This window comes from Falco punctatus (assembly GCF_963210335.1).
Source record: "Falco punctatus genome assembly, chromosome: 6".
NCBI classification, from domain to species: Eukaryota; Metazoa; Chordata; class Aves; order Falconiformes; family Falconidae; genus Falco; species Falco punctatus.
This window is the reverse complement of record NC_137585.1, coordinates 592,479-615,815: the sequence shown is the minus strand read 5'-3', so window position 1 is coordinate 615,815 and position 23,337 is coordinate 592,479. Positions and strand designations below refer to the sequence as shown.

The following is a 23,337-nucleotide window of genomic DNA, read 5'->3' as shown; positions in this document are numbered from 1 at the left end:
CCAGAGCAGTGGGCAACTCATCGATCTAGAGCCGCTGCCTCTCAGTTCCCATTGCAGCAGTACTGGGGCCCAAGGATGGCGTAGCATGGAGCGCCCTTACCAGCAGCACCAGGCGGAATGAGCTCACGTGCACCGCCAGACCTCGTAAATCAGACAGAGCAATAAATGAGGCTGCAAAACCAAGTCAGGTGGCTTCACAACAGTTAGTAACAAACTCCTTTTTGGTATCAGTGAAGCCACAGCCTACTAGTCAGGCTCCCCCCGGCAGGGACTCACAACAAACAGATGTACCAGAGGAAGACCTCTTGCATGTTTAAGAGGTGACCACTGACAGAGATGACCACTGACAGCAAGGCAGGTGTCTGCTCGTCACTGTGTGTGCTCCCTCTCCTGTGGCCACTCAGGAACCAAGGGCAAGAGATGCTAACAGAATTAGTGACTGACAAGTGCACACAGTAGGCAATGGGCTGATGGACTGCACCTGGGAACCCTGGATGCAGCACATCTGCTCATGGAAATGCCCACGACACATAAGATGGATCTTGCAAACGTCAACAGCACCATCTTTCAGGAGTTGTGAGTGACACGAACACGCTGGAAATTCACAGCTGCCTGGGAACAAGATGCTAGACTATCAGGGTGAGAGCTGTTGCATTAGGAGACCAGGATGACTGTGGAGGACAGGGGCAAGGGTGTCTTGTCTAAATTAGCATGCAACTGTCAGAAATACAGAAATAGATAACAAGAAGGAAGTAGTTTGATATCATTAATTGTTAATGCACCTGCTTTCTGAATCATCTTAACCGAACAAGTCACTGGTTAAGTGCAGTTCTCCTGTAAAAGACAACAAATCTTGATAGTTGTATTGTCCCTTGAGGGAATACCTTCATTTACAGCATTAGTGCCATGCTACTGACACATTAACTCTTCTGGTGCCACACACATGGTGAATACACGATAGGCCTTATCAGGATCAATGGAAACCAATAACGAGTGGTGTCCCTCAAGGGTCCTTACTGGCACCAATACTATTTAATGTCTTCTCCAATGACACAGAGCGTGGGATGGAGCGCACCCTCAGCACGTTTGCGGATGACACCAAGCCCAGTGGTGCAGCTGGTGTGCTGGAGGGGAGGGATGCTGCCCAGGGGGACCGTGAAGGGCTTGAGGAGTGGCCTCATGTGAACCCCAGGCAGTTCAACAAGGCCAAGTGCAAGGTCCTGCACCTGGGCTGGGGCAATCCGCAGGACCAGTGCAGACTGGAGGGGGGATGGACAGAGAGCAGCCCTGCCGAGAAGGACTTGGGAGCACTGGTGGATGAAAGAACAGACATGAGCTGCCCATGTGCATTCGCAGCCCAGAAAGCCCCCCGAGCCCTGGGCTGCATCCCCAGCAGCATGGCCAGCAGGGCGAGGGAGGGGGCTCTGCCACCTGCCCCGCTCGGGTGAGGCCCCCTGCAGCGCTGCCTCCAGCTCGGGGCACCCAGTATAAGGACCCATCGGAGCGGGTCCAGGGGCGGCCACGAGGATGCTCAGGGGGCTGGAGTCCTCTGCTGTGCAGACAGGCCGAGCGCTGGGGGTGTTCAGCCCGGAGAAGGCTCCGGGAGACCTCACTGCAGCCTCTCAGTGCTTAAAGGGGATTGGTAAGAAAGACAGAGAGATACTTTTTTACCGTGGCCTGTAGTGTCAGGACCAGGGGCAGTGGTTTTCAACTGAAAAAGTAGATTTAGATGGGACATATGGCAGACATTTCTTACAATGAGGGTGGTGACACACTGGCAGAGGCTGCCCAGAGCAGCTGCGGGTGCCCCATCCCTAGCAATGCTCAAGTCCAGGACACAGCTTGGAGCAAGCTGGGCTGGTGGAAGGTGTCCCTGCCCATGGCAGGGGGTCAGAACTGGGTGATTGTAGAGGAATTATAGAGGTATGAAAGCAGGTTAATTAACATTGATAATATACAGCTGTGGCCTTGCTTCAGGGGCAGTGGGTTGGCTGACATGGATGATGTGCAGCTGTGGCTGGTTCCTGCTAAGTGGTGAAATAGCCCTGAGGCATGAGGGAGAGGGGTGGTCGGATGGAGGAGTAGTGTGGTCTGGTCTCTGGAGGAAGAGCAAACAGCATGGACAGTAGAATCTGGCTGATGGTACAGCCTTGTTGCAGCCTGATAGCTTGCTTGTGCTGCAACAGGTGATCTCTAAAGGTCCCTTCCAAATCATTCTGTGATTTAGAACTTATCTGGACAAGGTGCTGAGGACCAGCACCTACCTTTGGACTTAGCCTTGTTGTCAGCAGGATGTTGGACTACGTGCCTCCAGCGGTCCCTTCCACTTTATCTTCTGTAAATCTGTGATTCTACCCTTAGGCCTCAATTTAGTGTTTCAGGATTTTTCTGGTCGTAATTTTGTGGGGGTTTTTGTGAGACTGATTTTTTCAGCGTGCTCTTTTATTGCTTTTGACATAGCAGAAGTAGAAGACTATCATAATGTGATAAATGCAGTCATGATTTATGTCAAAAATAGAATGTAGTGTGATAAGTGTAATTGTTCTACCTGTGTATATCTAAAACCTGTATCACAATTGTAATGAATGGGTGCGTGTGATTCTCCTTTGAGACAGTGTGACAGCTTCCCCTGAGGCAATCGCTGCTTGGAAAAGCCTGCCAAAGGAGATAAGGAGAGCACACCAGGGAAAGCCCACCGAAGGAGACAAAGACCCCGGAGACTGACCTAGACTGCTACTCTTGAGCCACAATCTGTGGGGTACCCCTCAAGAAGTCACAGTCCAGGAAAGCACAGCGAGATCACGTTGGGGTCACCAAATTGTTATAAACGATAACAACAAAACCAATTTTATTTTTGGGTTCAATCAATTTAGGCTGAGAAACAATAAGCAAAAACAGTGCTGGGTGTGTGTGGTGGAACTAATTGAGTTCTCTGTGCACCCAGCGCTGTTTTTGCTTCTGCGGAAAGAACAGGATGAACATCCGGCGTGAAGAGATTGGTCAAGATCTGGGCATAAAAGATGCTGCTTTTAGGACTCAGGTGTGCGTGTGGTGGAGCTATGGGAGCTCTCCGCGCACCCAGGGCTGTTTTTGCTTATTGTTTCTCAGCCTAAATCGATTGAACCCAAAAATAAAATTGTTTTAATTGTTATCGTTTATAACACTGCTCCACCGTGGGTAAAAACTAAAGCCTTGGATTGGAGAATCTTGGAAAAAAATACTTAATTTTTAGATACAATTATATGCATTATTTAATTCCAATGAATTTGGTCTTCTAATTTTAGTGTCCAGCAGAAGTGTTGAGAGCTACTTATCAAGATTCCTGTCTCTGTGATCTAACTTATGCAACATTAACACTATTCTAAATTTCTGGTGACAAAAGGCTGCTCTATGCATCAAAGCCCAGAACAAAAAAAAAATTGTTTTTAAGAACATGCAAAATTTGCAGAGTTTCATCTCTGGTAATTCCAGGTAGCGTCTAACAGATTTCCGTAATTTCATGTCCTTCAGAGCCATGGGTGGCCCCTTCTTGTCACAACTAAGGTTGGTCTCAAGAGCATGGGGCTGGTGGGTACGGCAGTGCCTGTTACTGTCCAGCTTAGGGTCATCTTTGCCAGTGACGGCTCACCTCTGGAGACTGTAAGAGCTTTTGTAGGATAATCTTCATTTGTCTGGCTCCTCAGCAGAGACAAAACAGTCTACATTAGTGCACTTTGGTGATGGATTCACAACTTTCATTTACCTCATCGACAAGCTTTCGTATCTGCAGCCCCTTTGAACTGATGACTCTGTTATTCTGAAGACCTGACCACTGTGAACTGAGAGCAGTGAATGAGAGAGAGATGGTGATCAATGAGCTTATAGGGAGGTGGAAAGCAAACACAAAAGAAAAATTATGAATAGGTCTTTGCTATCAGTGTCTCCCAGGAGCACAAGGTATTTCTCAGGCACAGGCTCAGTTGCAGTAGGTCCTGTTTCACTGCATGGCTACCTACAGTCAGCTCAGCGCAAGCCATCGGCAATGTAGCAGCCAACAGGCTCTGCCTGCCGAGTTCTTGCCCCGTATCACAGAAGACTATGCATTTCATGCTTTTCATTTCAGTACCAGTCCAAATGCAGTTGCTTAGTGTGGAAAGGCTGCTGGCTAATAAGCACAGCAGTTCAAAGGTAGGTGTTGCATTTACATGGTGCTTTTTGCGAAGAAGGTCTAGACTTCACTGCCTGTCTACTCCTTCAACTCTTTCACCTTGTGACTTCATGTAGAAAAGAGTAAAGAAGGCTAGTCCTTCTTTATGCTGTTCTAACGGGCTGTTTTCCAGCATGGTTTTGAACTACTGATGCTGATTTTCCTCCTCCCTGTCTTGCCCCCTCTCGCCTCTGTGTTCCAGTGCCGAACAGCAGAGGTTTATGACAGGTCTATTAAATTAGCAGTACTGGTCAATGGCTGTAAGTCACAGCTTGGGAGGTTCTAGCTGGAGATTAGGAGAAACGTTCACCTGGAGGCAGCACAGCTCTGGAACTGGTACTCAGTGAAGGAGTCTCCAACCTTGGAGGCTTTCGAGGCTCAGTTGGACAAAGGCCATGATGATGTGATGTAGTCTTAGTGATGCTCCAGCTCTGGGCAGGAGGCTGGATCTTCCAGTCTAGTTTCTGCTGTTTCTGTCATTCATTGAAGAGCTTCTGTAGGGCTGGAGAGTGTTTTGGTATCACATCCACTCAATGTAGTGTCATTAGATTTCCCATTCATCAGCCTGAAAGAACATCTGTGTACTTAGCTTGCTCTATTGCTCAGGCTGTTGTCAAGATCTTCAGCCTATGTTTCCTAATTAGGGAAAATTAAGTTTTGCTAATAAAAGAAAGTTTCTGAAACTGAATATGGAGAAAGTTCTTCTCAATGTTTGAATATAAAGGAATAGGCATAGATACGCTTCTCGGCTAGCATGTGAATGCTTATTTCTAAATACAAGTCTTTGCACCAAATAGATCTGTGACAATATGGCTTGGAAAGCCTTGGGGGCACTAGAGGTATCAGACTGTTGGTCACCCACCCAGGGCCTACTCTGCTGTATCGGTCAGCCAGCACGTAAGCACGAGCATGGTCTCTTGCTAAATGTAAGTGTGCCCACAGGTGCCCTGCCCCGGACAGGGTTCAGGGCTTCCACAGCCAGAGGGTGTTTGTCAGTCATGCAAGGTGCCTCAGAAGGTTCCAGAGAGCCTGGCCATGCACTGTCTTCTGTCACTGCCACGTCTTCATTCAGGCACCCAGGAGGGGGTACGGGCCTGATCTTTTAGCCCTGTGTTTACAGCAAAGTTCAATGTCAACTTACCTGCCAATTATTTGTGCTGGGGGTGTCCCAACAACACAAGTGGATGGAAACGGGCAGTGAAGCTGACTGGTATAGTTTGCCTGCTTGGTAGGACCATAATGGGGCTGTTGTCCCCTTCTTCCCCTTGTTCCTCCATGCAGCTCATGATCTTGTTGTGCCATTTGAAGTCTCCTTTCAGGTAAGGGCTTTGGTCACCCATGGAGCACAATGAAGAAATAAAATATATGACATATATGTTGACAAGGATCCCCGCAAACTGATACATCTCTCCCTTATCTCTAACAGGTTATCATGAAGAAAAGCTATTAGAAGTCTGTCTTTCTCGTATCCACTTATCTCAAAACTGTTTTCTGCAAGCCTGTGTTCATGGACACCTGCACTAGCATCATTTCACTGCATCTCACCCCGCATTCTGCAGCGGTGCTGCAGTGCTTGGCTTTGTATTAAGGAAAGTTTGCTGCATTCTCACAGAGTTGTTTTAGTTTCTGCTTTTATGCTAGATAAGTAAATAAAGAAGTTGTGAACATGAGAAACAGAATAATAGAAGTGAATAAAGCATACATCATTGGGTGTGACAGCAAGTAAAAGTGATGCTAAAGAATTCTGAAGGCAAGAGCTGGATGGCTCTTTGATTCAGCATCTGATCCCTTGCTGTCCAGTCCAACAAGCAGCTACATATGGTTTCTAAAACCTAAGTTCTGTCCGCTGTTAATGACAGATTTCTCTTTTCTTTTACCTCCAGCCAACTTGCTTGAAACAACCTCAAGAGTTTGGTGCTAGAATGGATTCTGCAGCCCACCTGCTTCCTCTGACCACATACCTTGAATGTCTACCACAGTCTTTTTGTCTAAATGGGCTCCAGTTCATCTGGATTTTGTTTGTTCAGGCTGGGATGCTGGTTGCCAGAGTTTACATTCTGCAATAAACTTCTTTGAAAAAACATGTTAGTCTAATAGTTACTTGCCTCACTACCCTGAAAATGAGCCTTGGGTTCCTAAGTGACATAGGTGCACAACACTGGCCTAGATGGCCAAACATGAGACGGGAGGAGGAGGGACGAGCAGTAGCCTGGGTACACGGGGGATGGAATGCATGCAGCATCAGCTTGGCATGGTGTGTCCTGTGGAAAACTTTGCAAGAAAATGAGCTTTCCTGCCATTCCTCCCAGGCGCTGCAGTTGCATCAGCTCAAATTCAGCAAAAACAATCGATGTCCCCAGGTGGAGTGTCTCAGCCACTGCCACCCTAAGGAAGAGCTCAGGTGGGACAATGCCTCATTTACCATTGCACAGGGAACAAAAGGAGGCAACAAATCTTCAGATGTCAACATCAGTGGTTCGCAGCAAGGCCCCAGGGTGTGATGACTGCAGTTCCAAGAGGGGCCAAGCACTGCTGAGCTCCTTCAAGGACTATGAGAGATGCAGCTACTCCATTCCCTTCCAGATGAGCTCCTCTGGCTGCTGGCTATGAACTGGCAGTTAAAAAACAAACCTTAATTAGATCCACAGAGACATCCACGAAGTTGTCCAAATTAATCTGAAACTAACTTCCAATAACATGAAGAGTTACACTCTCCAGGTATCGCCTCTGCTCAGCAGCCCATTTTGAACCTGGGGAAGACATCCAGAGCAAGGCGAAGGGCACCACCCCCCCCAGTAATGCTGCCTGCTCCTTCCCCTGGCCAGGGGGGCTTTCCCACTTCTTGGTCGCACAGTGATCCAGGTCCATCTTCTTCTTCCCCAGCCCGACATTTCTGAGGTCCTTGCGATGCCACTGGCATCTGTTCACTCTTGCATGCTTTCAGTTACTGGTATGTGACCATGTCGCGCTTCCCTTGCCCTACAGCAGTGTGAGGCCGTGTCACTCTGTGTCATTGAGTCCCGCCATTTAGGCTCTTTTAGGGGCTGTTTTGTTGAGAACTTGACTGATGTTGTAGATAAGGTGGAGGGATCATGTGAGACCCAGTGTGATGGGCTGTCATGTGGCGAGAGGAAGGGTTGGAAAGGGCAGCTGAAAGGAACCTCAGGTTTTTGAGAATGAGTGCAGGGTGATTCCCCGAAGGGCTGTGAAGGGCTGAGGACCCCTACACTGGTTACTCCACAGAAACAGCCAGATGCCCAGCAAAGCTGAAATCCCAGAATAATCATGAAGCAACTTCTCTGTCAGATAGGAAAACTTAGATCTGGTTTCAGACTGTCAGCTTTCCTTGTGACCTTCCCCTTCTTTCTTGCCTACAGGATTTCAAGTTAATCTTTTCAGGGCCTGTAGCTTGATTTTCCATTTGTCTGTCTGCTTCATTTTCACTTCTGTTTTCAGTTGAATTATTTCCATCCCCTCTTTCATGACTTCCCTTTTTACATTTGTCCTTGCTCTCTCTGGTTCTAAACCACTTTTCTTTCAGTAGCTTCATTATTTTGTTTCCAAATAGGAAAAGCTTGCATGTTTATGATAGCATTAACTGCTATGTGCAGCCATGTCCTTAGCAGAGGTGCCAGACAAAGCCTTTGGCTGGGTTAGAGTATGAGTAAGTACAATGAGGTGAAAGAAACGCCCTACCTTTAACAAACCATGAGGAGAAGTCAGCTGCAGGGCTGCCTGCCCTTTTTCTACAAAACTCTGTTTTGGTTGGTTTGTGGTTCAGCATCTTTCCCAGGGTGAGTTCCCAGCCAGTATTTATCAAGCCAAACAACAGAAACTCAGGAACAGGGTGATGCTTTCTCTCACCAAGGCAAATTGATGTCAGTCACCCTGCTGTTACCACCTCAGCTAATTTCAGTTCCCAGTTCCCAGAAAGCTCTGAACACCACAGGAATAAGGAAATGCTGCTTCTCCTAAGGGCTGCGCACAATTGTTTTGGTGTCTTGCCTCTGTGGGAGGCAGCATTTCTTGGCTCCTGTTGGCTGCAGAATGGGGATCCAGAGGCTGGTAAAAGGTCTCTGTCAAGATGCTGCACTTCCAAGCCCCTGGCCCCATTACACTCTGATCATAGCTGGCTTTACTGGAATTACAAATGCACTTTCTAAAATGGTATCAACATTTATTTTCATGGTGCCACTGTTACATTTTCATTAGAGTGACTCTTACTTCTCATCAGTCACCAAAACCAATCCCAGAAATCTACCTCAAAACTGCCTTAATTTCTCTAACCAGATAAGTCACCACAGTGTTTCCGAACAACAAAGTCACTTCTGCTTGTGAACATACTTGCAGCAGAACATCAGTGAGGCTGCTAAAGCCAAAATCTTTGCTTTCTACACCACTATGATACCCCCAGAGGATCATTGTTAATGTGCTTCTGCATGCAGAGAGGATCATCAATCTTTTTTATCCTCTTTATTGTCTTCTATCACTGGCTAGTTAACTTCGTGTCGCTGGAACATGATTTTTGGACCCACCAAATGAACAGCTGTGCATCTCCACCACGCTGCAGGCACAGGGCTGCCCAGGCTGAGCACGCCGGCCCCTTGGCTCTGGCCGGGGCTGGCCGTCCCTTGCCACTGGGCTCCTCACACGGCTCTCAGCTGTTTCCATTTCTGCCCAGACTGCTCCTGGCTACAGAGCTTCCCAGGCAGCTTGCTGTGGAGCAGGCTGGCGATTCGCGAGGGTGCTAGGCAAGCCCAGCACCGGTCCTTTTTCCGAAGACCAAGGGGAACATCCTCTGAAGTCTGTTGCAATTGCTGATAGAAACTGATACGATGTGATTCACTAACTGTAGCTGGATTCCAAGAAACTCTTTGTACAAATCCAGGCTAAGGTAGGCCAGCCCCAAAGCCTTGCAGGTGTGTAGCGAAAAAAAATCATGGAGTTAAGAGTACAGGGGAGGAGAACAGGACTGAACTCTGCAGCAAGGAAGAGCCTACATCTCTTTGACGTGCTGTAGACTCAAGGCATGCAAACGCTAATGCTAACGTGCAGCTTTTATTAATCTACTATGAATTTGAATGTAAGATGATGCAATGAAAATGCTGGGAACCTGAAAGGTGTGGGCTAGAGGAGGAAGTATGGAGTCACTTTGACATGCATATTCTCATCCTCTGCTGCTCCTTGTTTGTCTTGTTGCCATGCACTCTGGCACTGGGATGCATGCCTCACCCCAGCGAATACTCTCCTGCTCGGTGAGCCATGTTTCAGAGGTAATGTGTAGGCATGTGTTGAAATGTTGTGGGAGGGGTGAGTTGCATGTTAATAAATGACAGCTTATCTGCACACACACAGACTGAAACAATAATTTGCCTTATTTATTTCAGTGTAAGGCTGGGCACTATGGTAAAAAAAAAAAAGTAGTGCATATTACTGCTGACTGTGTGGTACTGGTTACTAGGTACGTGCTGACTCACCTGGGTTCACCTCCCGTTGAGCAGCAGAAAAGGACCATCTGAAGATAAAAAAGTTAGAATAGACTTGTCAAAATAGTTCCTTGTAATTATTTTTGCACTGTTACTGAGCTGGCAGATTTTCTCCTGTGGTTTGTGTTAGAGGAGAGGATAAATATAAATGAAAGTAAGAAATGGCACCTAAGCCCCAGAATTGTATTTTATAACACAAACAGAAACTATGTATGAGTTAATCATCTGATGTTCTGAAATTCTCACAGAATTTGATAGAGGGAGCAATCCCACTCTGCTAAGCATTTGACTAAAACAAGCTCGTTACTGTAAAGATTTACTTCCACTTATAATCCTCCTAATTTGCTAGGTGGAATTACAAAATAACCAGCTCCTTGATTTTATTCCTGTTACAGCTGCAGAGACAGTGTGCCACAGAGAGAGGCTTCAGGGTTGTTGTTTTATTCATTATTATACAACAGTATCTAGAAATACCAGCCAGATTGAGAACCCAGCTTTGTAAATGTTTTAAGGACATTCTGTGCCCTGAATTGTTTGCAGCTTCTTAAACAAAAAAATAAAGTGTAGGGAAAAAAGATGAAATAAAAAAAAGTTTGACAAGTTGAAAGTTAAGGAAGTGATTTAAGAGACTGAAGAGGATAGACTCCACCATCACAGCTTTAATTCTAAGAAGCTGCATGACAGGTTTAAAAAAGAGTAAACCCACGTAATTAACAACTTTGGTGTTTAAGTTCTGCCTAATTTCAAAGCTGTGACACTACCGAATGCCAGTTAGTGGCCTTGGAGGGGCCGCAGCCCCACAAGCACCGCAGCCTGCGGCCACGCAGCCCCCAGCAGGGTCCCACTCCTGCCGGAGCCCTGGCCCAGGCTGCGCAGGTGAGGGGCTCACGGCGCCGGGGGGTGGGAGGGGGCTGCGAAGGGCTCTAGCCCACCCCCTGCTCCCACCAGCTGGCTCCACAGCCAGGCCAGGGTGCTCGTGGCCTTGTCCAGGCAACAGGAGACCATCTCCAAGGAGGACCCCCTCCCAGGCTCTCGGGCACCTGTTCCACAGTAGCCGCCCTGTGTGGAAGGCCGATCAGAATTTTCTTTGAAGCAAATGTTGTGACTGTTTCACTGCACCCCTCTGAGAGGACTCTGGCTCTGTTGTCTCTGTAGCCCCCCCCCTTAGGCTAAAGTCATCACTTGGATCCCTCTTTGGCCCGCTCTCCGCCAGGCTGAGCAAGCCTAGCTCCCCCGTCCTCTCCTCGGACATCATGCGCTCCTCTCGACCTTGTGCCACCTTCGTATGGGGGAGTGTGACAGCGGGCGCAGTGCTCCAGGTGTGGCTCTGTGTGTGACAGCTGAAGGGGAACAACCTCCCCCCTTCACCTGCTGGCCACATTCTTGCTATTGCCGCCCCGTGGGTGGTGGGTCTCCATTGCCTCCTCCCGGCTGGTGTTCAGCTTGCTGCCCGCTGGAAGCCCAGGCTCTGCCGCAGAGCCGCTCCCAACACAATTAGTCCTCAGACGGGACTGATACACACGGTAGTTTTGTCCCCAAATGACTATGCCATATACATAAAATATTATAGAAGAATATTTTGAAAGGTAAACCTCCTCTAAACCATGTCCTGGGGAAAATCTTAAGGTACCAGATTTACATGTTTCTTCCAAGCTGTGTTAATGCAACACGGTTCCATTTGAGCTGTCAAAAATCTTGACTTTGCCTCTCTTTTCTACTTGCATAAACCTACAGAGCTCCTTAATGATTTCAGTGTAAGTGGCCAGGAATGAATGTAGCACTGGTTATAAAAATAAATTGGGCCTGAATAATCTCAGTCCCATCCACAGCTGAACGGTGATTTCATCCGAGTCAGTGAGAAATAATGGATTATCTGGGTGGGTGAAAGCTCCACACACAGTTCTACAGATGGGTTTAAAGTTTTCACATCCGCTCTGCTTTGCCTTTAAGTGTGAGTTTGTTTTAAATTTACTTAAAGACCCACAGATTTATTTTTATTTAAGATGAGCAGCAATGAATTCTGTTAATTAAATCGTTGCCATTTTGGGTACATACCAGCCCAATGGATAATTGGCTCCTTTCAGCTGCTTCAGCAAAAGGAGCAACGGCCCTCTAGGAGGGTGTTACAGCTCTGCCTTCCTCCAAGGGTGCAATCACATCCTGCCGCTCGATTTACAAAAAAACCTGCAAACCCCCTTTCCTCGGGAGGAATGGAACCACCTGCCATTCCTGCTGGGAGGGCAGGGGTGGCTGGGAAGAGGAAGGACCTCTGTCTCTTGTATATAAGGAACTGTATCCTGCAGAAAAGGAGAGGGGATGATTATGAAATGCTGAAAGAAAACGGACTGCAGGGGCACTCAGAGCCAGAGGGAGCCCAGGCTGGGCAAGAAACAGCACCTCAGCCCTGGCTGCCCCGCACATCGCCAGGAGGAAGACATCTGGGTTTCGTATCTGCGAACCGAGAGACAGTACGTTGTGGCTGAAGTGATCAGCTCCAAACAAAAGGAAGGAAACCCCTGTGTCTTCCCCACTCTTTAGCTTTATTGCGTTTAGCAGATTCCTCTTGAAGTCTCAGTACTGGGAGAACAGGGAGCCCCAGCTGGTCCCCAGTGACTGAGCCCGCAGCCTTCAGACCACGCGGAGCCATCGGTCCTGTCGTCTGTGGAGCCTGGCCACCTGCGCACCGCGTTGGGCAAGTGTCTGAGCCAGGCTGCAGAGGACAGGCTGCGGTGGCAGAGGTGGCTGTAGGAGGCAGCCATGGCTTCATGGCCACTGTAGCCCATGCTGAGCTGCCCGGTTCTGTAGGACCACTGCTGCCTCTGTATTCTCCAAGGAGCTCCTTCTTGGTCTTCAGTGGCTGTGCATTTTTTTGTCCTGCAGCTTATGGTAAAGTTTCTTCCTAACTTAGTCATTTTGCTGACTTATGTTCTGAAGCCGAGAGATTTAGTTCTTAGTTTTGCACCTGAGGTGACATAATTGCAGATGTTTTCTTTATTCACCTGAGTCCCCAGATGTTTTGTACCCCGCTGAGATACTGGATCACAAGGAAACCTTGGAGCAGCAAGTTCCAGCAACTGCAGTGGCAAAAATAAACGCCAAAGCATGTAAGCTTATCACCTCCTCAACTTTATTACTTCTTTCTGGAGTTTTTTTGAGATGTTTTCTTTCCAGGAAAATCCCTGTCTCCACTAATAATTTTTTCCATCGCCTTCCCATTCCTTCTCTTTGCTCTTGATGACATTGGAAAATTTCATGCAATTTTGCAGCTTCTTTCATTACTTAAATATTTCTGGGGTTTTGATGTGAGTAGAAGTCTTCAAGGAATCTCTGCCTTTATTCCTGGTTTACAGTAAAGTGTAGAAAGAGTTGGAATTATTCGTCGTAGTAAATATTACATTATGTGATGAACACATGAGCAATGAGCACTATATGTAGTTTATTATTATATGGCTCTCTATGACCTTAACTGTTCTAGATCTTTACAACTTTAACAGCTTTGCATCACTCCACATCCCTAGGAACTTCCCATTCTTCCTGTGACAAGCAAGATCTTGTTCTATCCGAGTCTAAGGTATTAACTTTGTATTTTCTTTAAAAAATTGTTATACAGAATACGCTGCCATGGATGTCTTTGGGTTTGAGTCTGGAAGTTTGTTTGCTTTAACTCTGATGCCATAGGGCTGAGCCAGGCATAAAGATGCAAGCAGCCAAAATGTCAACTCTAATTTTGGAATCCTCACATCTAATTACCTAGAAACCCTGTTTCCATATGAACTCTGAGGCAGACCCATTGGGGGGAAGGGAGGAGCTAGTCAGAAAACACCTCCAGTTCATGGGAATTGGAGTCAGGTTGTAGAGCAGAAGCTCCAGCACTACCTGGATGTCCTTGTACATCCTGGCACAGGTGTAGGGAACTGCAGTGTTGGTGTGAACAGGGAATGAAGCACCAGAAGGAGCAGCAGCGGAACGTATGCATGACCTAGGTGTTGATGGCCATCAAGATCCCAACACATCCACCTGCAGCTGCTCTAGGATGCTCAGATCAGGAGGGAGAGTCCAAAGATGACTCTTAAAAGCAGGACAGGATGGAGAGACTAATCAGCATCAGCTCCTAAAGGGCACCTAATGCATATTCAAAACCTGCACATGGTCACCAACCTAAGAATGGCTCAGAAGAAGTCATGAAGACCCAAAGGCTGATATGTCTTGTCATCAATGTCATGGCAAAGAATCTTAAGCAGATCATGTGGGCACAAGGACCTTGGTGGTTGTGGGAATATGGGTCTGAGAGTGTCCTGAATGTGATTGAGTGAAAACAGTTTTGTTTTTAAATGAAATCACCTTCCTGCCCACACAACGAGCTTTACCACACTGGTTCTACAGCACTGCAACATGATTTCCTATATGGAACTGCTTGCTAGACATCAGGTCAAATTGAACTGGCTCCCTGCTGTTTCTCTCCCTGTAGATGCCATGTGGAGGCTGTATGGAGAGGGACAATAAGAGCACGGATGCAGCCATGGAGTTCCTCCTGCTCGGCTTCTCCGAGCTGCTCTGTCTGCGGGTCCTCCTCTTCCTTATTTTTCTCACTGTCCATTTGGTCACATTGGTGGGGAATGCGATGATCTTTGTGGCAGTGGTTATGGAGCCTTCCCGTCCTCCCATGCTTTTTTTCCTCTGCCAGCTGTCCGTCATAGAGCTGTGCTACACCTTAGTCATTGTCCCCAAGGCGCTTCTCAGCCTGATCGTGGGGGACAGCAGCACCATTTCTTTCATGGGCTGTGCCGTGCAGATGCACCTCTTTGTGGCGCTCGGTGGGGCCGAGTGCTTCCTCCTGGCAGCCATGTCATACGACCGTTACGTTGCCATCTGCCAGCCCCTGCACTATGTGGCAGTGATGAGCGAGGGGTTCTGCCTCAGGTTGGCTGTGACGTGCTGCCTGGTGGCCTTTGCCGTCGCCCTGGGGCTGACACTGGCTGTGTTCTGCTTGCCTTTCTGCCAGTCACGTTGCATCAACCACTTCTTCTGCGATGTCCCTGCTGTGCTGCACCTGGTGTGCACACAGAGTTACGCCGCTGAGCTGCCGTTGCTGGCTGCCTTTGTGCTTTTCCTGCTGCTCCCCTTCCTTCTCATCCTCACCTCATATGTCTGCATTGCTGCTGCTTTGGTACATGTCACCTCCTCCGTGGGAAGGGGAAAGGCCGTTTCCACCTGTGTTTCACACTTGGCCATCACCTTGCTACACTATGGATGTGCCACCTTCATGTACGTTCGTCCCAAGTCCAGTTACTCCCCAGCTCGAGATAAGACGGTGTCTCTGGTTTACACCAACTTTACTCCATTACTGTATCCCCTCATCTATAGCCTGAGGAACAAGGAAATCAGGGGAGTCCTCAGGAAAATGTTGAGGAAGAAGAAAAAAGCTCAGCTGAACTGGGATGATATCAGAGCTATGATGTGTGTGTGCGGTAAACTTCAGCAGAACGAATGAATGTATGTGTATTGGAAAACCAGCCCCATAACCATGGTAGGACCAGATTCTCCGTAGCCTTCTCTGTGGCAAATATCCAGGCAGGATTCAACAGCTTCAATACATTTATGACAAAAAGACATCTCTGCTTAAAAAAAACAACCACGAATGAGAAAAGATCTCTAACATAACACTTTACCTAAAGGGAAATGCTTTAATGACTCATGAGGATGAAGAGCTCTGATCACTTTGTGGTCTCGCTTCTGTGATCACACATCACATCATGCTCGTTTGCATTAATGGTCATGTCAGCACAATTGAAAGATCAACAAAAATTTTTTTAAAGCTGCTGTATTGGTTTCATTATTTTTCTATCAAGATGACAGTAGAAACTGTAAGGTGGGAAGTCAATAAAAATTTCAGATTGGTAAATTTATCAGCACAAAAAATCTGAAGAGGATTATTGGAAAGTTAGAAGAAGAAATCCCATGCCTAGAAAGATATGGAAATTAAGCTGTGGTCTTCTCCAAAATTAGCAGAAGGCTGCACTCCAGCATCCCATCACAAGGGGAAAGGCTGTGGTGTAAACTCATCTTTGCATTATCCTAGATAATGAAAATGAAATCACCATTGATTTGACAGGAGTATGACTTTCCTGCACCTGGGAAGACGGCAGGGAGCAATTTTTCTTTTTATAGGGAGATACTTTAGGTTTGGATTGTTCCTATGGCAACATAAAGGCTAAGATACTGGTCTTATCATGTGACTTCTATCAGGAAAGACTGGTTCATATAAATAAAGATGCCTGAGGAGTGTTGAAATCTATCATTGTGAGATTAATAATACCATTGACACAGCTACTGGCATTTCTTTAGCAAAACCAGGGAAAGTTAGAGCACACACTGCCCTGCAGCAGATGTAGGAGTCCGAGAGGTGCAAAGTGGCATTATTTTGTGTTTCCTACATGTAGGTAGAACAGGATGATTCTGAGAAATTAGGGAAGATCAGTTTTGGACAGGAACAAGGGGGAAAGAAGCAAGTTCATTATTTTGCTTAATACTTCCCCCTGCCGTGGCTCTAAAGCCCAGACAGACACTATGATTGAGAACTCGCCTCTTACATATCCAGCTGTTGAGAAAAAATCAAAAGGCTTGCTTCTTTTCCCTGTCTAATCCAAGGCAGTCCCAGCACCCCAGCTGCCCCCAGCTGCCCCTTGGCAGATCGAGAGCGCAGGGTGATACTTGCTTTCCCTGGGCCACAATCATTACTCATTGCGGTAAGTGGATTTGGCTAACGTACAAAACTGGCGCTGTAACCAACGGATTTATGCTGGAGCCATCTGACAAAGGAGAACTGTGGAATTTAAAACTCACATTAAAAGCTGTCTTCAAGCTGACAGTCTAGCCAGCCTAAAATATTAGCACGGCATATTGGGTCTCATGTCAATGAATAACTAATTACTGCTGTCAGCAAAGGTTTATCTGCATCATTTAAAATTATCATCAAAGTTGTAGTAAACATTTTAATCACCTGCCAGGTCTCCAAAGAGGAGAAGGGGAGGGTCTCAGCAAAAGCACGTCACTTGCTAACAGAGAAGTGCTTTAGAAGGATGTTAGGGAAGTACTTTGAATCAACTATCATTAAGTAACTGTAAGGAGCATAGGACAAAACGGCAGCATCAATTCAAAACCCTGTCAAGTCAAACCAAGCTTGGAAGTTAGTCCTGCTGCAGGCATGGGCTGGCCTGCAGACCTCCAGAGGTCCCTGCTGAGGTGGGTAGGATGCTACAGCAGCGGTTTCTAGCCTGCCTCCTAGGAGGCACTGACACTTTCAGACACCCGGCAATAAAGCTAAGGGACAGAAAGGTACTGAGGTTTATAATACTGATCAAAACCTCGGTAGAGGCCTTCACCTGTTGGTGGCAGCTGTGGGCACAGGTTGGCAGAGCTGTGACTGTCACCCACCGTGAGCTGTGAGAGGGCAGCGGGATGCGTCCTCGGCTGGGGGTGTCCCTCACCAGCTGCTGAGCAGAGCAGCTCGGCACACCTCCCTTTGTCGCAGGGACACGGACGATGCCTCTGGGAAGGATGGCATGACCGACAGGGCAGCCAGGCTAGACTCCTGGCTCTTGAGACCTGAGATACCTCCGGGAAGCACCACAAGCCGTGGAGGCTTTCTGCAGACACTGTCTCCACCTGATGTCCTTGCAAGATGAACAGATTGAGGAGATATCCCAGAGCCCAAGACTATCCCCACCAGTATTCCCGCACCCAGTCACGGCACCCTCAGCCCCTTTGCTGTCCCCAGCTGTGCTGAGTGCAGGGCTTTGCTCTACAGATCTGTAGAGAGGGCTCGAGAGTGGGAAGAGGGAAGCTTGAGGCAAGAGCAGCAGCGATGTGTAAGAGACATCAGAACCACTTTCTTTTTAAATGCTGTCATTCAATTGCCGGGAGCTGCCCGAGGTCTGTTTTCCACCCACCTTTGCTAGTGGCAGTTCCAGTCCCGTTGACCCTGTAAGCTGTGTGCTGAGAGCTGGAGGGTGCTTAAGTGAAGTGAGACAGTGACATCCCTGATGGATGGATGGAGGAGCACAAGGAAAAAAAAAAAGAATTTCTCAGTCCTTTTCAGAACTTCTCATGGAACAGCAGGATGCAGTCAGGCAGTGCAGAGTTAAACGAGTACAGCATATTCCACCTCCAGCCAAAGATGGGCAGGGCAAAGATCTTTCCATGGACATCATAACTGTTTGGTCTGGGTTTGGCCTCAAGACCCTCCAGTGTATGAGTACAGCTGGGTGCCTGCATTCCACAAGTGGTCCTGTCCTTTCTGGAAGAAAGCCTACATCCCAAATTTGCAGAGGCCTGAGATCTGGCAAACACAGGTGTCATAAAATTTTCCAATGAAACCACCTAAGACATCTCTAAGAATCCCTTCATGGTTTACACAGCCATAAAGACAGCATGTTCATCCCTGCAATGAGTTTTGTAAAGGCTGCACTGAGCAAGGTGCTGGATGAGGACACAGATCCTAGCAGTGGCTGAGCAGAGCACTGGAGCTCAACCTGTAAGGCCTGTAATGTCACGTCAGTGCCATCCATGTGCTCAAAAATGATGAGAGTTTGGAGGAAGAGACACTGAATAGCATTCAGGGTACTCAAGGTCCAGTACCTCAAATGGTACATGCCATTCGAAGCTGAATGAATCACTGACGGAGACACTTCCAGGAGGTATCTTGAGTGCTACCTGCCAGTACCACTGATATTGGTAGCGTACCAGTGAAATCTGCTTTTCAGTGTAGAGAAACTAGTGAAAGCTCCTTTATTTTTGCACACTGCCATGTTTTGCTAGCAATCCAGGTAAGACAGTTCCTAAAAATTGTTCCTTTAATCAATCTCCTAAAAGAATTAAGTGCACTTGCATTGAAAATATTTCCTTACTGTTCTAGGAGGCTAAATACAAAAAGTTTACTAAGGGTATGTGTTTCCGTTATGGGTTAGAGAAGCTGAAATTCTCCTGGAAGCCCAATTTTAAGAGCACGGAAGATGTTTCGATGTATTCGCCCTCCTTGACAAAGTTGCGTTACCACAGCCTATCCATTTTGGCTTGTGTGGAAAGTGAGTCCACCGGCCTCCCTTCCTTTGGATTCTTTAAAGGCTTAGAAAACCAGCAACTAATTCTGTATTTACCCAAATCGCTTCTTTGTCTTTTGATCTGAAGCAAGAGGAAAGCATCAAGGTGAAATGAATACAGCTATTCACAACAATGGCATTGTAGCCAGTGAAAATGGATGTGGGGATAGGATTAAACCTAGAAAGCTACTTCAATATCATGAGGGTGAAAAGCTGTCAAAGATGGTGATGTGCTTTACTGAGAAAAGGCCCCTGTTTCCCTTCGGTTTATCATTCAACATGCCAAGGGCAATAGCCATATTGACTTTACTGTGATAAAAACGAGCGTGCTATAGGAGTTTCTCTTGCAGATATTTATAGATAGAAGATTTATGGAAGAAGAGAGATGAGTCCTTCCTGGGATTGTTTCGTGCCTTTATATGAAATTACTTACCCAGCATATAAAATCTGATAGGACCCTATAGGATACAAAAAAATGAAGTCCACATCCCTAATAAACAGTCTAATGGGGAACAAATATGCCTAAATATTCTGCCCTTCCCTCCCAGAACCAAGATTTTCTAGACTCTGAAAGCTTTTTATTTTCCATCTGGGTTGTTGTGCAGGTCTTCGGTCCCCTTTAATGAGCTGCCTCAGGAAGCAAGAAATAAGGAAAGACCAAAGCCGAGCTGAGGAACGAGGCGAAGCCCCGTGCCAACTGGCTGGTTTCAGCCACGGTTTCACTTTGCTCTGCAATCAGCTCCACATCAAAAAGCTGACTGAGGTGCTATTAATAATTCCAGCATTGCATCCTTAACCCAGAGCGCTTGGCTCTGAGGATCCTGCCATGCTCAGTTATCTTCTAGACCAGCCCAGGGACAAGTGAGAATGGGAAGGTCAATAGCCAGCCAGCGTGTACCCTTGGCTTTACCTGCAAAAAGTGAAGACACAAGACCGTCTGGTTCTACAAACGGCTATGTAAAGCTGAGGGAAGACCAGATGGCTCAGCAGCATGCGGCCTCTAGCCTAGTCGCTGCTGAAAATCAGGTCCCCTAAAACCTGTGGCATGTTTTTATTGTGTTTTTGGTCTACGATTGCTCTCAGCACTTATTTCAGTTTTCATGTTTTGGTTTAATTAAGAGTTCAGGTTTCAAAAACCAGGTGGGAAGCTAGACTGGGAATAGAGTTGACAGTGAGCTGGTAAGATGTTACCACAATCAGTGCCCTCCTGCCACCCACAAGACGTCAAGTGTCTGTTTCAAATATCTTCTCTTGATGTCAACGTTGAAAACAGAGGTTGTTAACACAGGGACAGTGGGCAACCACTTCACTTCTGCACAGCACTGCGACGCTACAACACCAAGCATAAGCTACAACAGCAAGAAATAAGGGCAACCTCACTGTGTTTGGATCGTAATTTGTCAAGAAGAGGACCATAAAAATAACTGCAGATTTGAAACAGACATAAAAGCTTTAAAATTTCTATTGAACCTCCCAGAAATTAAAAAATTGATTAATTTACACATTCAGCTGTCAGTGTAGAAAAAAGAAATTTAAAATCACACCACCAAAGTGGCTAGAGATATGGCTGCTTACTGCACATTATCAAGGTTAATGATTTTTTTCAATATTGGTGAGGTATTTTCACACAAGTATAATTAATCCAAAAGCGGGAAAGAACAGATAGAAAATATGAACAAATTATAAATTACAGAGTGGTATGTATTTGTCATGCAGGGACTACTACTGTTATATTTTGAGCTGTGATTCAATTACTGAAAATATTATAAACCTATTTTTCTACAACCTGGTTGAAGAAGTTACAAGAATCTGCTAGAAATCACATTTCTCTGGGTCAGATTTTATGTTCATTGCACACACACGGTTGTGTTAGTAATGCTGAAGGAGAAATCCTGCTCTTTTTTTTTCGCTCTTTTTTTTTGCTTCCTGAGGTCAGTAATATAAGTAATAAAAAAATGAAAACTTAATGCCAACAGGATAAATTAATATCTTCAAATGTGCCCATGAACAATGTGCTTTCCAAGACCAGTGGAAAGTGCAGAACAGCACTTTTTGTGTTTACAAGTATATAATGTGCTATAATATCTGTTAGAAAGTACTTAAGTCTTGTGACACAGACTGGTACCACATAGAGCAGTTTTCTGAAGGGAGACATGAATCAGATTAGATTAGGGCTGAGTTTGCATTGCTTTCCACTTGTCTAATCAAGACATCACATCTTAACATAAGTGAAGCCATTTTGCTTAGATTTTTTTTTCCTTTTTGCAATATGTCCCTCAGTCTCTCCTGGTTTCACTGTTGGCCAAAAGTGTTAAGTGGGAAAGAAACAAAATCCCAGCCATCACCAGACAAAATTGACTGCATCGCCCCTAAACTGCACTGGTGCCGATGGGTGGGGCGTGCTCTCTGCTCCTGCCACAGCACCCTGAGGCAGCCGGGACCCCCTGGGCTCCACAGCCACTGGACCACCACAGGGAGCAGAACTGGCCTATGAAGGAAACAGAATTTCCTCAGGTAATTTCTGGGGCAAAGAAAGGTCTTCCTCCTCGTTTTCAAGATGGCACAATAATTTAATTTACCCTGGTTTGCAAGCCCAGTAAGAGCATGGCAGACCATGTGCAAGACAGCTTATCGAGAGACAAGAGCCAGAGAGCCATGGTTCAGCCAACAGTGGAAATAGGCTGCTGTGCCTGGTTAGGTGTCCAGGGCATCAGCAGGTAGAGAAACACCTGGGAGTGATGAACAGCTCAGTGGAGTTTTATGCAGGGATATGGGCTTCTAGCCCATATCTGTGTCCTTCCCTCTGGTATGCCATCTCTTTTAGGTGAAGAATACATACGGGAAGCTGCCCTCCCATTTTCACCGGAGCCCTAGTAAGGAGATGTCTACATTCCTGGTGGAGGAAGACATGATGCTTCATCTACTGGTGACAAACAGAATCAGAAGATCAAGGTGGGAAGGGACTACTGGAGCTCTTCAGCCCAAATACCTACCCACAGCAGGGTTAACATCAAGGCTGTGGCAGGCTGCTCAGGGCCTTGTTCAGGCAAATCCTGTACATCTCCAAGGGTGTTTCTCTCTGGATGTGTGAGGGAGTGTCCCCTGTTTTTACTGGGAATGAGAAAACAGATCTACACTCTGTCCCGATCAGCTTCATCCCTTGCCCTTGTTATTCTTCTCAGGGGGGAACGATAACCAGCTTAACTACTTGTGCAGTCCCTAAGTGAGGGGTGACCACTTTGTGATCAAGAGGAGTCACTTGTGCTCCTTTGTTGGAGTTTAAGGTATCTCTTTAAAATAAAGTCTGGGTTTCTGAATGAAAAAAGTCCATGTAAAAAACTAATTTAACAAACCACTAGATGGTAGGAGTCTATTTTTTGCAGAAAGACTGCCTGCAGTCAGCTGTTTGAAATACTCTAAGATAATTGCTGGTGGAGTAGAGCCAGGAAATTTTCCAAGATAAAAAAGAAAATACTAGAATATTAAAACTGTGGTCATGGAAGGGAGAATGAGGGACGTAGAGAGCACAAACTCTCCACAGGAAATGAAAGATGGGAACAGAGCATCCCCTGAGCTCTACAGAGCTGTCATAGATGTTTCGTAGAGCTGTAGAGATGGTGGATAAAGGAAGTTATCAGAGGCCACAGAGCAAGGGCAAGTTCCTCCATTAGACTGAAGTGGGGCTCATTGCAGAATGTGATTGGGGTCCCTGGGAGCACCATACGTCTGTGTTACTATAATGCCTTACTGAAAGCCAGTTCAAGATGCACAGATTCAAGTTAATACCAAAGGGATGCTTTGATAGCTTGGGAAGTAATATCAAGCGGGGAACTCCAGACATTATTTCTACATTTGGTTTCATTCATCATCTAGAAGGACACCTAATTAATGGTGAAACTCACAGCTCTTTCTAAAATGTGAGGAGCAGCACGCACAGTCAACAGTTTATAAGAAACATAAGAAGGAGTTCTGTCTGAAGTGCAGTTCAAAAGAAGCACATCCCAGCTCAGCCTTGGGAGTGCCCTTTGACTGTCCCAACAGCACATGAAGACAAAACCTGGTGTACACCCTTCCTCCTCAGTTCCCTCACCACAAGCCCAAGTATCCGTAGGAGGAAAGCCCAGGTGTGTTGTGTAGTGATATTTTCCAGCTAGATACCTAGTCTCAGTGATACTTGAAACAGGATACTGGGAAATGGAAGGAGAAAATATGCCGTGCAATTCAGAAATACTCAGAGGGACTAGAAACACAGGATGAGCCTCAACCCAAAGGCATGCTGAGAGTGACTTTAAAAGATGCAATTATCTTCTTGCCATCAAAAAGCATGCCAGAGATGGGAAGCCACAATAATGAAAAAGCTGTGGAGGTATATATCACAGAATCATAGAATATTATTATAAAGATAAAGATATTTTTTTAAAGTTATTTCAGATTTTTTTTCCCCACTAGATGCTCAGGGAATTAGTTTTGTCCAACTGTTTACAAAGACAAAACCGAACCTTGTGATGCACCAAGCAAAAGGATGCTGTCAATGAAACGCTCGGCAGAGCTGAATGAATAATTCATG

General features: G+C 46.4%; 1 protein-coding gene across 1 annotated transcript; it reads left to right on the top strand.

Annotated features, from left to right (window-relative positions):
* The first annotated feature begins 18 nt into the window (after positions 1-18).
* LOC308065407 (olfactory receptor 10AC1-like) lies at positions 19-23,197 on the top strand. The gene is made up of 2 exons (XM_080391357.1): positions 19-12,140; positions 12,229-23,197. Exon 2 carries the CDS (start codon positions 14,141-14,143, stop codon positions 15,161-15,163), a length of 1,023 nt encoding a protein of 340 aa, XP_080247483.1. The 5' UTR covers positions 19-12,140; positions 12,229-14,140; the 3' UTR covers positions 15,164-23,197.
* The last annotated feature ends 140 nt before the right edge of the window (positions 23,198-23,337 follow it).